Raw genomic sequence first — 12,402 nt, 5'->3', positions numbered from 1 at the left:
TCTACACAGTATGCCCCGGTAGAATTCTCCAAAAGTTAAGTAGTGACCCTTTGGAGTAGCTAGCCCCTAATCTCAGTTATCTTTCAGGGACCCAGAAACCTTTCTACAAGGACCAAATTGCAGGTGAGGGAATAGCCTGAGAGGATGTTCCTTTGCTTTCTTCTGATTGCCAGAGTGCTCACCCATTTTTCCCGCTTTCCTAATTTACTCATGGGACTTGAAATGAATGGAGTTTGGGGTGCAGAAGGGCCATGGAAGGAAGGTAACAAATGACTTACAATTTCAGATAATGATATTAGAGTACAATGTCTGTTGGTCGTGTAATAAGGCCCCGTGATGAGGCTGCCAGGAAGAGCTTTGACATCAGCAGTGTCTGCTGCCTTCCTGCCCAGTGGGGTTGCTTCACTCGATTTTCTTTCTAATTATTTGACAACTCACCACAGCCTTTTTGGGATGGCTCAATTGAAATTTGCAACACTTTTTAGCGGTCTCTCTCTCTCTCTCTCCCTCTCTCTCTCTCTCTCTATTTCTCTCTCTCTCCCCCCCTTCTCGCAATGCGGCTTGGCAATTATTTCAGAGAAAAATGATTAAGGGTGCAGCCTTTAATCAGGGGAAGCAGAGCTGGTGATGTGCGTGTCTCTCTCTAATAAGATGCTCGCTCTATATAGGTGCCACAGGGGCTGAGGTTGTCTGCATACAGCTTTGCTGAGGAGCCTGGAAGCCATCCATTGTGAGTTCCAGAAGCTTCTCAATCCGAGAACCGTGCCCACATCTGGACCAGGCTATGCCCCCCTCCCACACCCCGCTTTTTGGAGAAAGGCCATTGATTTAAAAGCAAGTTAGCCTGCTTTTCCAATCAGCCAAATGAGTTTAACACACTTCAGTGGCCCGATTTCAGCATTTTTCACCATTATTAAAGATAACTCCCTTTTCCCTTTAGACTGTAGGTCAGAAGCAAATTCAATCAATCGATTTTCCTCCCTGGCTTTCTCAGACGAATCAGAATTATTGGTCAAATGTGTCCGTGGCCTTTCCCTGAAGCTTCAAAACCGAACAACCTGTTGAGAAGACATGTAGGCAATCTGATTACTTTCTCTAGACTAATTGGTTTTACTTTTTCATTGAACGGAATGAATTGCCTGGCTGTTTAGTCACTGTGGGGAAGAAGCTTAATCCACTTAGATAGGGATGTGGTGGTGAGGGGGGGGGGGCTTGTGTGTGGTAAACTTTGGGTCGTTTATCATCATTATGATCTCTGGGTGATTTTTCAAGGGTGAGAATGAAAATAGAGCCTTGAGCCAGCCAGCCGTTTCCTTCGTGGCTGCATTAGCTGCCCAAGTGGTGCTTGCCATTCAGGTCAACTCATAGGCTACCCGTTGGCCTTCCTGTACCCCCACTAAGTCCTCAAAGGGTAGCCATGTGCTGGCTCAGAGATGTAGCCTTGCTCCAGGGAACAATGGCTTCTCCCTGAGTGGAGTTCAGATCTAGATTCTTTCACTGGCCATCCCAAACTTAGGCTTTATCCTGCCTGGCTTTCTTTCTTGCTACATTATACCCTAATCCTCTAGCTTCTCAAATTCCTCCCCATCACAGGGCCTCTCTATGGGGGTGGGTAGCTCTATAGGAGGTTCCTTGTAATCAGTACCTCCTTCCCTTCCTTTCTCCTTCCATTCTTCCCTCCCTCCCTTCCTTCTTCCATTCTTCCCTCCCTCCCTTCCTTCTTCCATTCTTCCCTCCCTCCCTTCCTTCTTCCATTCTTCCCTCCCTCCCTCCCTTCCTTCCTCCCTCCTTTTCTTCTTCCTTTCTTCCTTCCATCCTTCCTCCTTTCCTTCCTCCCTTCCTTCTTCCCTTCCTTCCTCCCTTCCTTCCTTCCACACTCCTTTCCTTCCTCCCTCCCTTCCTTCCTCCTTCTTTCCTTTCCTCCTCCTTTATTTCCTTCCTTTCCTCCCTCCCTCCCTTCCTTCCTCCTTCCATCTCTCCTTCTCTCCCTTCCTTCCTTCCTCTACAAAATATTCTCTCTCTCTTTTTTGGTTTATTGGTCACACTCAGCAGTGTTCAAGGGACCATATGAGATGCCAGGATTGGACCTGGGTCGGACACTTGCAAGACAAATACCCCACCCATGTACTACCACTCTGGCCCCTTTCTTTTCTTAAAATACCATGCTTTACAAAGTTATTCATTGTTGAGGTTAGATCAACAATGTTCCAGCATCAGTACCACCACCAGTGTCAACTTCCCTCCACAAGAGTTTTCCAACCCCTAAGCCCCAATGTTTTCGTTTTATTGTTGTTGAGTAAGCCTGGTGGTGGTCAGGGCTTACTCTTGGCTCTGTGCTCAGGAATCACGCTTGGTGGTGCTCAGGGAACCTTATCGGACGCCAGGTATTGACCTGGCACAAGGAAAATGCCGTGGTCCTGGTTCTGTGCTTAGGGATCAACTTCTAGTAGAGGCTGAGAGACTGTATGCTGACAGAGTCCAGGCCTGTGGTCGCAACTTCTTTCTTGCCTTTCCTATAATGTCTCTGGGCATCAGCTGCCATGCTCTCCTCTCTCTGATGCCCACTTTGATCACTCCATGGATTTGCCCACTCATGCCTGCTGCAATGTCCATCGCATCCTGGGAGGAGCTGGCCCTCTCATCATCCTCTTTCTCATCTTTCACAAAAACTCTCAAGGGCTAGAACTCGTTTGCCATGTCCTGGGATCCTACAGCGCTGGTTCTTAGCGAATCCAGGGCTCATTTGTGGAGCAAATGAGCCGGAGACAGTCCTGCTGGGATGGTGTTTGAGGAAACTTTGTTCTTTCCTGCCCAACACATTCTCCTCTCAATCACCAATGCACTGGAGACTCCCCTAGACATTGGTTTGTTCTTTTTGGATCAAGCTGGAAGGTGAAACACATTTCCATTTTTTAAAACCTCTTCTTGTCTCTAAAATCCCTGTAGAAGTGAGTAAATTATCATTGGTGGGAGTGCATAAGGAAATGAATTCAGGGGCAAAGTGTTGGGTGGAAACTGAGCATTCCCAGGAGAAGTAATTCCCTTGGAACAACGAAGACAGGCTGTTCAGAAACGTGACAGAGAGCTAATACAGCAGGCAGTGTGCTTGCCTTGCACACAGCAGGCTTGGATTTGATCTCTGGCATTCCGTAGGGTCCCCTGAGACCCACCAAGAGTGATCCATAAGGACAGAGCCAGGAGTAAACTGTGAACACAGCTGTTGTGGCATCCAAGCCCAAACTAAACAAAAGCCAACAAACAAAAAAGAAATGAGAGAGCCAGAGCAATAGCACAGCAGAGAGGGCATTTGTCTTGCACATGGCTGACCAAGGTTCAGTCCCCTGCATCCCATATGGTCTCCTGAGTCAGCTAGGAGTAATCTCTGAGTGCTGCCAGTGTGCCCCCCCCAATTATATAATTTTGGGTGCCAAGTGGGGTTAAAAAAGGAAGATTAATTGAAGGACTTAGATAATGCCAGATGTCCAAGTCTCCACCTCACCCTTCCTGTGGATTTGGAGTTTCTTCTCCCTCCTTCTTGAAAAATACTAGTGTATGTGTTGGGGATTGGGGGAGAGCTTTGTCTCCGGAACATGACCATAATGTGGTGGCCCTGGTACAGACACTGTCACTTCAGCAGAGAATGAGGGAACGGTGCGGAAAACCAAATGGTTCACTGAATGTTGTGTCGCTCAGTGTTCATCATGATTTGACTCCAGGGCTAGCAGAAGTTGGGGTCTCTTTCTAGCACTTCAGGCAGAGGTCAGCTTGTCTCTAAAGAAGTCTGAGACCCTTCACCAGGGTCCTGTGAATCCTCCAGGGCAAAGCTTTAAAAGTGCCATGGACCAGTCCGTCGGGAGCAACCAGCCAGCTTCTCTGTACACCCAAGTCCAATGGCTGGGCCTGGCCTCTGAGCTTTGCAGAAGCAAATTGGGATGTGAGGACTCAGAAGTGAAGCCTCATCCCCCACCCTTTCTCCCTAGGTAACTTGACCTTACCTGCAAGACCCCGCCCATTCCTGGGAGGGGTCTTGGAAAAGATAGATAAAGCCTTTGACCCAGGGGATTTGGCCCCTTTTTGGGTCTTTGCCCTTTTGGTCTTTGCCTGCATGGAGGTCAAAGGGAAGATGGCTGAAAGGAGTTAAGATGCAGGGTAGCTAAGAATGGCTGTGCTTGAAAGGTTATGATATAGGCCACACACATGTGGTGAATAGGGCATGAATAAAGTTGATGCTTCCTGATGCCTGTCTCTGGATGAGTGATTCCGCCGTTCACCTAAACCTGGGACCCGCCAGCTGAATGGGGATTGCGGAGCCACGTGGCCTGGGATGGGAGAGAAAAATCCCTCGATCCATCCATCACCATCCTGCTCATTCTTTAATTATATAATGCAATAAGAAGGATGAGGTAAAGTGGAGAGAGACATTGAGCGCAGACCACTTTACAAAGACGCTGAACCTTGGGCAGGAGAGATAGTACAGTGGTTGGGGGTTTGCTATGAGTTTGGCCAACACAGGACAGACCCCGGTTTGATTCCCGGCATCCCATATGGTCCCCTGAGCCTGCCAGGAGCGATTTCTGAGCACATCGCCAGGAGTAACCTCTGAGGGCTACCAGGTGTGACCCAAAAAAGTGAAATAAAAAAATAAATAAATAAATAAAAAGATGAACCAAGAGAGAGGAGCAGGCCTGCTGACGGGGAGTGGATGGCTCTCAAGACTCAGAAATGGGGAGCTAGGGAGATAGTATAGCAATCAGGGTGCTTCCCTTTGCACCCAGTTGACCTAGGTTGGCTCCCCAGCATTCTATATGGTCCCTAAGCCCACCAGGAGTGATCCTGAGTTTTAGCTGGTATGGGCCAAAGAAACCACACAAAGAAAATCTCAAAATGGATGGTAGAAAGAGACTCCTAAGAACTGGCATATAAAGTTGAAGAGATTTCAAATAAAAATAGTTTAATTTTTTTAAATTTTGATTAATGAAGATTATCCATTACATTTATTCTATAAATAATTTTCATAAAATTTTATAAGTCTTTACATTAAAATTATATTGTATAATATTATAGGTTTATAATATTATAAATTATAAAATATATAGATATGTTATAAGATTTTTATAAATTAATTATATTTAAATTGATTAAATTAAAAGATTTAAATAAAAATAGAAAAGATGCAAGAAAACAAACAGACATGTAAAGCTTTATACTGGAAGGTGATAAGAGTTTTAGAAAGGAAGAATAAATAGAAAGGGGAAAATAAAATCAAAGAAATGAGAGGGTGTTTTTGTTTTGTTTTTAAGTGAAGGGTGGGATTAAGGTTGGCAAATCCATGGAATGATCGATGGATCAAAATAGACAAAAAGCACTGGGAAAAGAGACTTAGAAGTTTCCAGATGGAGAAAGACACCAAAAGTTTGACATCCTAGCCAATGACTCAGCAAGGTCACGTGCTGGATTTTCTGAGAAGAGTACTCTAGAGGGAGAGAGCCAGGGGTCCCCCTCAACAATGAACGTGAATTCTAGTTCAGAACCACACCCACAGAGCAGCAGGAGGTTGAGGCTGTGACAGGACTCTGCACCCTACCTCGTGGGCCTGAGATGGGGAGGCAGGAAAGTACCCCAAGAAGGAAGAAAAAGAATCTGGGCATTGGGGAGAAGAGGAAGAGGGAACAGATAAGAATCCAGGAGAAGAGGGAAAAGGCAGGCCCCAGCCCTGGCTTTTCTGGGGAAAGAGGCTCTAGAATGATCTTTGCTAAGGAAGAGAAATCGCAGACAGTAAAGGAGGAGGCCTTTGAGAACAAGCCATAGAAAAGGAATCCAAAAGGGGAGAAAGGCCAAGCAGAACAATGATGGGCTTTTGGCAAAGTGGTGTTGTGAAGGACAGCAGGCTCCCAGAACAGTGCTCAATTTAGCTCCTCGGTGCAGCTCAGGGAGCTGAGGGGCTAGAGGAGGGAAGGGAAGGAGAATCTTTCTTCCCCCCAGGGAACTGTCAGTTGTCCTCACTGACAGGAAGTCAAGCGGTGGCCCAAAACCTGAGGTTGGAAGCAAGGGAGAGAAATTCCACAGGGCTCTGTGTTGTTAATCAGTAGAAAGGTTTGGTTCCCTCAAACTCTGCACATTTGCGCCATCGATCAACCATCGATCAAAGTAAGAGCCTATGTTCAAGGAGGGCGCATGCTTCTTTCTCCAGTGACAGTGGTGCCGGGATGTCCTTCTGATCTCATCCCATGAAGTCATCGCCCCTTCAGACTTCCCTGGTACTTCTGACCCGTGTCCAGGCTGGATGAAACATTGGCAGGGGGGTGAGGGTGAGGCTGGCGCCGGCTGGCGTGGAGTCTTGTCCAGGCCACCCCGAGGGGCATTGTCCCTTCCCACAAGTCACAGTAGCCACCCGACTCACTGGCTCTGGGCCCCCTGCTAGGGCAGCAGACATCAGTGTCAAGTGGTGTGGGAGGAGATCACCACAGAGGCCACCCTGAGCCTTGGCGAGGAGCTCAGCTGGGAGTCACAGAGAAAACACATGGAACCCCTGTGGTTCAGAGATTTTCATTTATTTATTTTTTTTAGTTAGGTTTTTTTTGGGGGGGGGCATACTTGGCAGGGCTTAGGGGTTACTCCTGGCTCTGTGTTCATGAAGTACTCCCGGAGGGTGCTGGGGACCATATGGGATGCTGGGGATCAAACTCAGGTCTGCCCATGTGCAAGGCAAGCGCCTGACCTGCTCCACCCCCTCTTTTTAAACAAAAATAATTTTTTTCTTATCATTTTTTGGTTTGTTTTTTTTTTTACTCCTGATGGGCTCAGGGGACCCTATGATATGCCAGGGGTTGAGCCTGGGATAACTGCATGCAAGGCAACACCCTTTCCACTGTGCTATCCCTCCAGCCCCCAACTAAAGTAATTTTTAATTCAAAGAACTTTGGCTTACAAAGTTATTGATAGTTGAGTTTAGGCATATAATATTTCAAGATGAAAATAGAAATTCATTGAGAATATGGCAGGTACAAGATACACTTGGATTTATATATTAGTGAATGATAATCTCTCTCTCTTTCTCTCCTTTTGATATTTGCCCCGTAGGTAGAAAAGAGAAAAGAAAGAAAAAAGAGAAAAGGTGAAAAAAAATCTGTGTCCTTTGTCAGCAGAAAGCATCCCCATTACTAAAGGATCAGAGTTTTCATTTTCTTAGAATAGTCATAGCTTTTATAGATTAAGATGTTACCATTTATTAACATTATCCCTATATGAACGTGGTTTCATTTATTTCCTACACTTTACCTCTTGACTCTGGAACTTTCTTCTTTCTTTCTTTCTTTCTTTCTTTCTTTCTTTCTTTCTTTCTTTCTTTCTTTCTTTCTTTCTTTCTTTCTTTCTTTCTTTCTTTCTTTCTTTCTTTCTTTCTTTCTTTCTTTCTTTCTTTCTTTCTTTCTTTCTTTCTTTCTTTCTTTCTTTCTTTCTTTCTTTCTTTCTTCTTTCTTCCTTCCTTCTTCCTTCCTTCCTTCCTTCCTTCCTTCCTTCCTTCCTTCCTTCCTTCCTTCCTTCCTTCCTTCCTTCCTTCCTTCCTTCCTTCCTTCCTTCCTTCCTTCCTTCCTTCCTTCCTTCCTTCCTTCCTTCCTTCCTTTCTTCTTCTTCTTCTTATTATTATTTGGTTTTTGGTTTTTGGGCCACACCCGGCGATGCTCAGGGGTTACTCCTGGCTGTCTGCTCAGAAATAACTCCTGGCAGGCACGGGGGACCATATGGGACACCGGGATTTGAACCAACCACCTTTGGTCCTGGATCGGCTGCTTGCAAGGCAAACGCCGCTGTGCTATCTCTCCGGGCCCCTTTTTTTATTTTTACATAAACAGAATATACCATTTTATTGAAACAAAATACAGTCTTGTAAAAACATTCATTCACACCAAAATAATCCATATTGGTCTCCAGTCAAAATCGTTTCAAGTGATTTTTTTTTTCAAAAAAATTCCAAATACTTCTTCAAACAAAAATAGCAAGGAGCATCCTTAAGATTTACAGACTCTGGAACTTTCAAATTTGCACTACTAGAGAAGATGAAATGCGGTTTGCACCCAGCCTGTCTTGAGGACTTGCCAAATACTATCATGACTCTTATTGCTCTCACTGACTGCTGAGATGACCCTTCAGATTAGATTTATGTAGAACTAATATAGAACAATACTCGAAGGCAATTCCCCAGATTGGATTTACTGGAACTAATCTAGAATAATATTTGGACAATATTATTATTTTTATATATTACTTAGTTATTTTATGAAACAAAAATGGGGGATAATGTTGCTGTATAAATGCTATTATATCTTTAAGGGGTGATGATGCTATAAAACGACCCTCTCTAACTCTCAAAGGACTGGGACCCACTCCCCTATAACTCAACTGACTGAGGTATAAAATGAGAGGCATCACAGAATGGAGGTCCAGGAAGAAACTGGGGAGGGGAGAGCTTGTGGGTCAGGGGCCTCCCACAGGGCCTAAGAGGCATCAGTCAGATTCATCTTGCTCTTCTCTCTCCCTCCCTCCCTCCCTCCCTCCCTCCCTCCCTCCCTCCCTCCCTCCCTCCCTCCCTCCCTCCTCCCCCACTCTCTTTTCCATCTCCTCCCAAGACTTTGACATGCACATTACAAAACTGAGTAGTTACAGCCCAATCAGACCTGTTGAGTCAGTGCTTTGGGACTTATTGCTACACTCCTTGCCCCATTCTCAATGACCTGAAACCCAACCCTTGTTTCCCTGTTAGTTACTGCCCTTTCTCATCTTCTTCCTTCCCACCTTGATTTCTTTCCTCCTCTGTCCTCCTTCATCTACTCTGGAGTTAAGGGGAATCTAGGTAACCCCTCTTTACTCCATGCCATCTCCTCATCCAATTATTCTCTACACCACAGAGAAGTGAAATCTTCTCCCTGAGTAGCCTTTATTCAGATCAAACAAAGCCTACCACCAAGGGGAGGGGGAAAAGTCAGATGAGAAGGCAATGGGGAAACAAAACCAAAGGAAACCAGTTGAGATACATGTGAGGACCAATTGAAAGGCCTCTATCAACATTTTTCCCTGCTTGAAGCTATAAAAAATGAAAACAAAATAAAAAAATAAGTAATAGCATGAAATAAAATAAATCCTTAGAATCTTTGAAAAGAAAAAGCGGGAAAAACTGAAACTAAATAAATAGCAGATAGGAAAAGCATTTACAGATATTTACATAGCAAAAGGAAAAAAAAAATATTTAGGCCTAATACCAAGGTGTCCTTACCCAAAAACATGAGTCAAGGAACCAGCTACAGACTTCAGACAAGATTATTTTACAAATCTCAAAGATTTTTCTTGAAAGTTCCCAAAAAGTTTTCCTTTGAAGTATAGATGTTTGCTTGTCTTTCTTCTTCCGACTTCTTCACTTATCATGAATATCTTCTCATTCCAACCAGGTTGGAGCCAATCACTTGGTTTTATTGTTCCTTATAGCTCCACATTCCTTCATCTTCAGAGTCCATTCACCTGTGGCCTGACACAACTGAGGTTGATCCTGCATCTTAGCTATCCTACCAAGTGCAGCAATGAATAATGGGGTGCACATTATTCATGAATGTTGAATAAATGTTGGGGTTGATGCCCAACAGTCAAATAGCCATTTGACTAAATTTACTGAGGACTCCCAGACTGTTTTCCACAGGAATTGTGTGATTTGGAGATTTTCACCCCAGGATGGTGTCTTGGACCAACTCTGTTGGACTCAGTTGGAGTGGGTGTTGGGGAGCTGTGTGAGGGAGTGGGGTTTCTCCTGCTCCTAGAGACTTGCTAGTTAGGGGTGCAAAGGTATGTGTAGCAACCACCTACCTGGGACTGGGAGGTGGGTGGATAGGGAGGGAGGGAGACGGAGAGACAGAGAGAGAGACACACACAGAGAGAGACACACAGAGAGAGAGAAAGAGAGACAGAGACAGAGAGAGATACACCAGCCAGAGGTAGCTGAAGAGAGGTTCAAGTTCTCAAAAGAGGGAGGAATAGATACAAAGCAGGCAGCATCTCTCTGATGCTTTATCTCTAGTCCCCTGTGGACCAACAGGCACTCTCTTGCCACTCTATCTTCCAACTGTTCAAGTTTTTCCTTTTATACCTGGCATGACAAGGGGCGTGTCCAAGGGAGCATGTCCAGGGGGCATGTCCAGCGCAGCATTTCTAGGTTCAACTGTCATTACAGTGTTATTACATGAAGCCCAACTGTCATGTCACATCAACAGAGATGTGTAAATGGGTTCCTCCTCTTTTAGGTCGTGCTATGCGAGGAGAGTCATCTCTCCCAACCCCTGCAGGAGTCCCTGGTGGTGGGAATGAAGAGATGCTGGAAGATGGTGACCCCCAAACCTCAGGAAGTATCCAATTCAAGCCAATCTCATCCATCCCGATGTCTGTGAAGGTGGGAATTGTGGTGGGTCTTCTCCCCTTTGTGCTTTCCCTCTCTTCCGCACTATTCGTAGGGATATTATGGGACCCTGAAAGGCCAAAGGATGGCTGAGCAGTGGAGGCACTGAACCAAGGAGGGCAGCTAACTCAGAGTCCCTAGTGCTCTTGAAGGGGTTCCGAGTGGGAAGTGGGTGTGCTGAGACCTTGTCGAACAGTGAGGCCTGTCTGCAAAGGTCTCAGTCTTGTGGTATGACTGTCTCTTGTTCTTAGTGCCCAACAGGGGGTGACATAGACACTCTCATCCAGGTTTCACTCTGGAAAGTAACAATTGGGACCAATTGTTGTGTTCTCCTGGGAACTCCTGGGCCCCCCAAGGCTGGCAGATACCCCCTCATGTCCACCTCCTCTGCCACATTAGTGGGGAACTTTCAGCTGTTCACGGAGCTGATGAAAACCGTCAGAAGGGAGGCTCATGGCTAATGAAGAAATGTTAGATTCTACCAAGTCCCACTTGTCTTACACAGAGGGCTTCCCCCAAGTTTAGTGACCCCACATTGTTCTTTGCACATTGTTGCAGGATATACCCCTCTCTGCCAGTGAGCTTGGTGACCGGACTCCCAAGAGTGGCTCAGGAGCTTCCCTGACATCCCACTCCTGCATGGACAACACCAGAACCCTCTTCCAGGGCAAGTGTCTTGATCTGGGGCTGGCCGAGATCCCCCAGCTGCCTTTCCTGGAGCAAGCCCATCAAGACTCTCCACCACTACACACATCTCCAGATGCATCAAAGCCTCGTTTCTCAGAGCCCAGCAGCAGCTCTGTTACAGCAGGCACCTGTGCTCACTCTGGGGGAAGAGTATCTCCAGCAGCCCTGGGAATGGGCAGGGGAGAGCCCAGAAACCACAGCCAGGCTATGGGGGAGAACCAGACCCCAGGTTGTCAGGACAGGAAAGCCAGAGCAGAGGGTGGTTCCCTCTTCCTGAGCCTGGCCACTTCTTTCCTGGGACCAAGGGCTTGTGACTCTGGTCCCGGGAGTTCATCGGAACACACTGCCAAGAAATCCCAACCATCAGCTAGTATGCCACAAGAGGAAGTGAGACACGAGCCCTGGCTTTCCCCCAGTGGTCAAATACAGTGTGAGAAAGTGGGAGAAGATCACTGTGGGAGAAAAGATGGGGACTCTGGGGCAATGGTGCCAAGAGGTGGCCCAGCTTCACTGGACTCAGCAGAACCCACAGTTATCCCGGAAACACCTTCCCAAACCATCAAGAGGAGGAGTGTGGAAGGCATGAGGAAACAGAACCGAGTGGAGCTGAGTGACACCAGCAGCGATGATGAAGACCGACTGGTCATCGAGCTGTGAACAAGAGCAAGATGGCATCCATAGCCCCGTGCTCATCCGCCATGCCATCTGTGCCCCTGATTCTTCTGCCCCTGGAAACTTCTGGGTTGTTTTCATACCACTCTCAACCTCCAGCACAGCCCACTTGCCCAGTTAGTCACCCACAAAGGCCTTCTGGTGCCCCCCCCCCCCAGTACCAGACAGGGTCAGGGAACCAGTGAAATGACATCTCCATATGCTCTAGTGACACAGTGACTGGGTTGGCCTTGCCCACTTCCTGCCCCCTCACACAGCCAACCACTGCCTCTTGCTCTGGCGTGGCATGAAGTCAGAGCATTTGATGCCCCCCTCCCCCATGCTCTTGAATGATGTGACTGAGCACAAGGCCATCCTGTCAGTCTGCTGAGCATTTGCCTCAAAGATACTGAACACACTTGCATCAGGAAGATGGCCTCTAACAGGATCTTGGGGACATTTGTGCTCAGTGCAAAGGCCCAAAGGTTCCCTCCAAAATCCAAGTTGCGGTAGGAAGGCTTGGTATGTCCCTATAGTGAAGCTGTAAATATCTATAGAATGCCATTTGCCAAGTGACATGCTGATAGCCTTCCAGGTGGCACAAATCAATGGTTGATGCTTATGTCTGA

General features: G+C 46.5%; 1 protein-coding gene across 1 annotated transcript in view; it reads left to right on the top strand.

The window, feature by feature from the left end:
- ZNF831 (zinc finger protein 831) overlaps positions 1-11,779 on the top strand; it is a 71,285-nt gene extending 59,506 nt beyond the window's left edge. The window contains exons 11-14 of the mRNA XM_049777033.1: positions 10,284-10,429; positions 10,687-10,872; positions 10,994-11,236; positions 11,552-11,779. Coding sequence (XP_049632990.1) covers positions 10,284-10,429; positions 10,687-10,872; positions 10,994-11,236; positions 11,552-11,779 — 803 coding nt within the window. The remainder of the gene's footprint in view (positions 1-10,283; positions 10,430-10,686; positions 10,873-10,993; positions 11,237-11,551) is intronic.
- Positions 11,780-12,402: the final 623 nt, after the last annotated feature.

The sequence above is a fragment of the Suncus etruscus genome, chromosome 7, assembly GCF_024139225.1.
Source record: "Suncus etruscus isolate mSunEtr1 chromosome 7, mSunEtr1.pri.cur, whole genome shotgun sequence".
NCBI classification, from domain to species: domain Eukaryota; kingdom Metazoa; phylum Chordata; class Mammalia; order Eulipotyphla; family Soricidae; genus Suncus; species Suncus etruscus.
The sequence above is the reverse complement of the archived record's forward strand: the minus strand, read 5'-3'. Positions and strand labels throughout refer to the sequence as shown.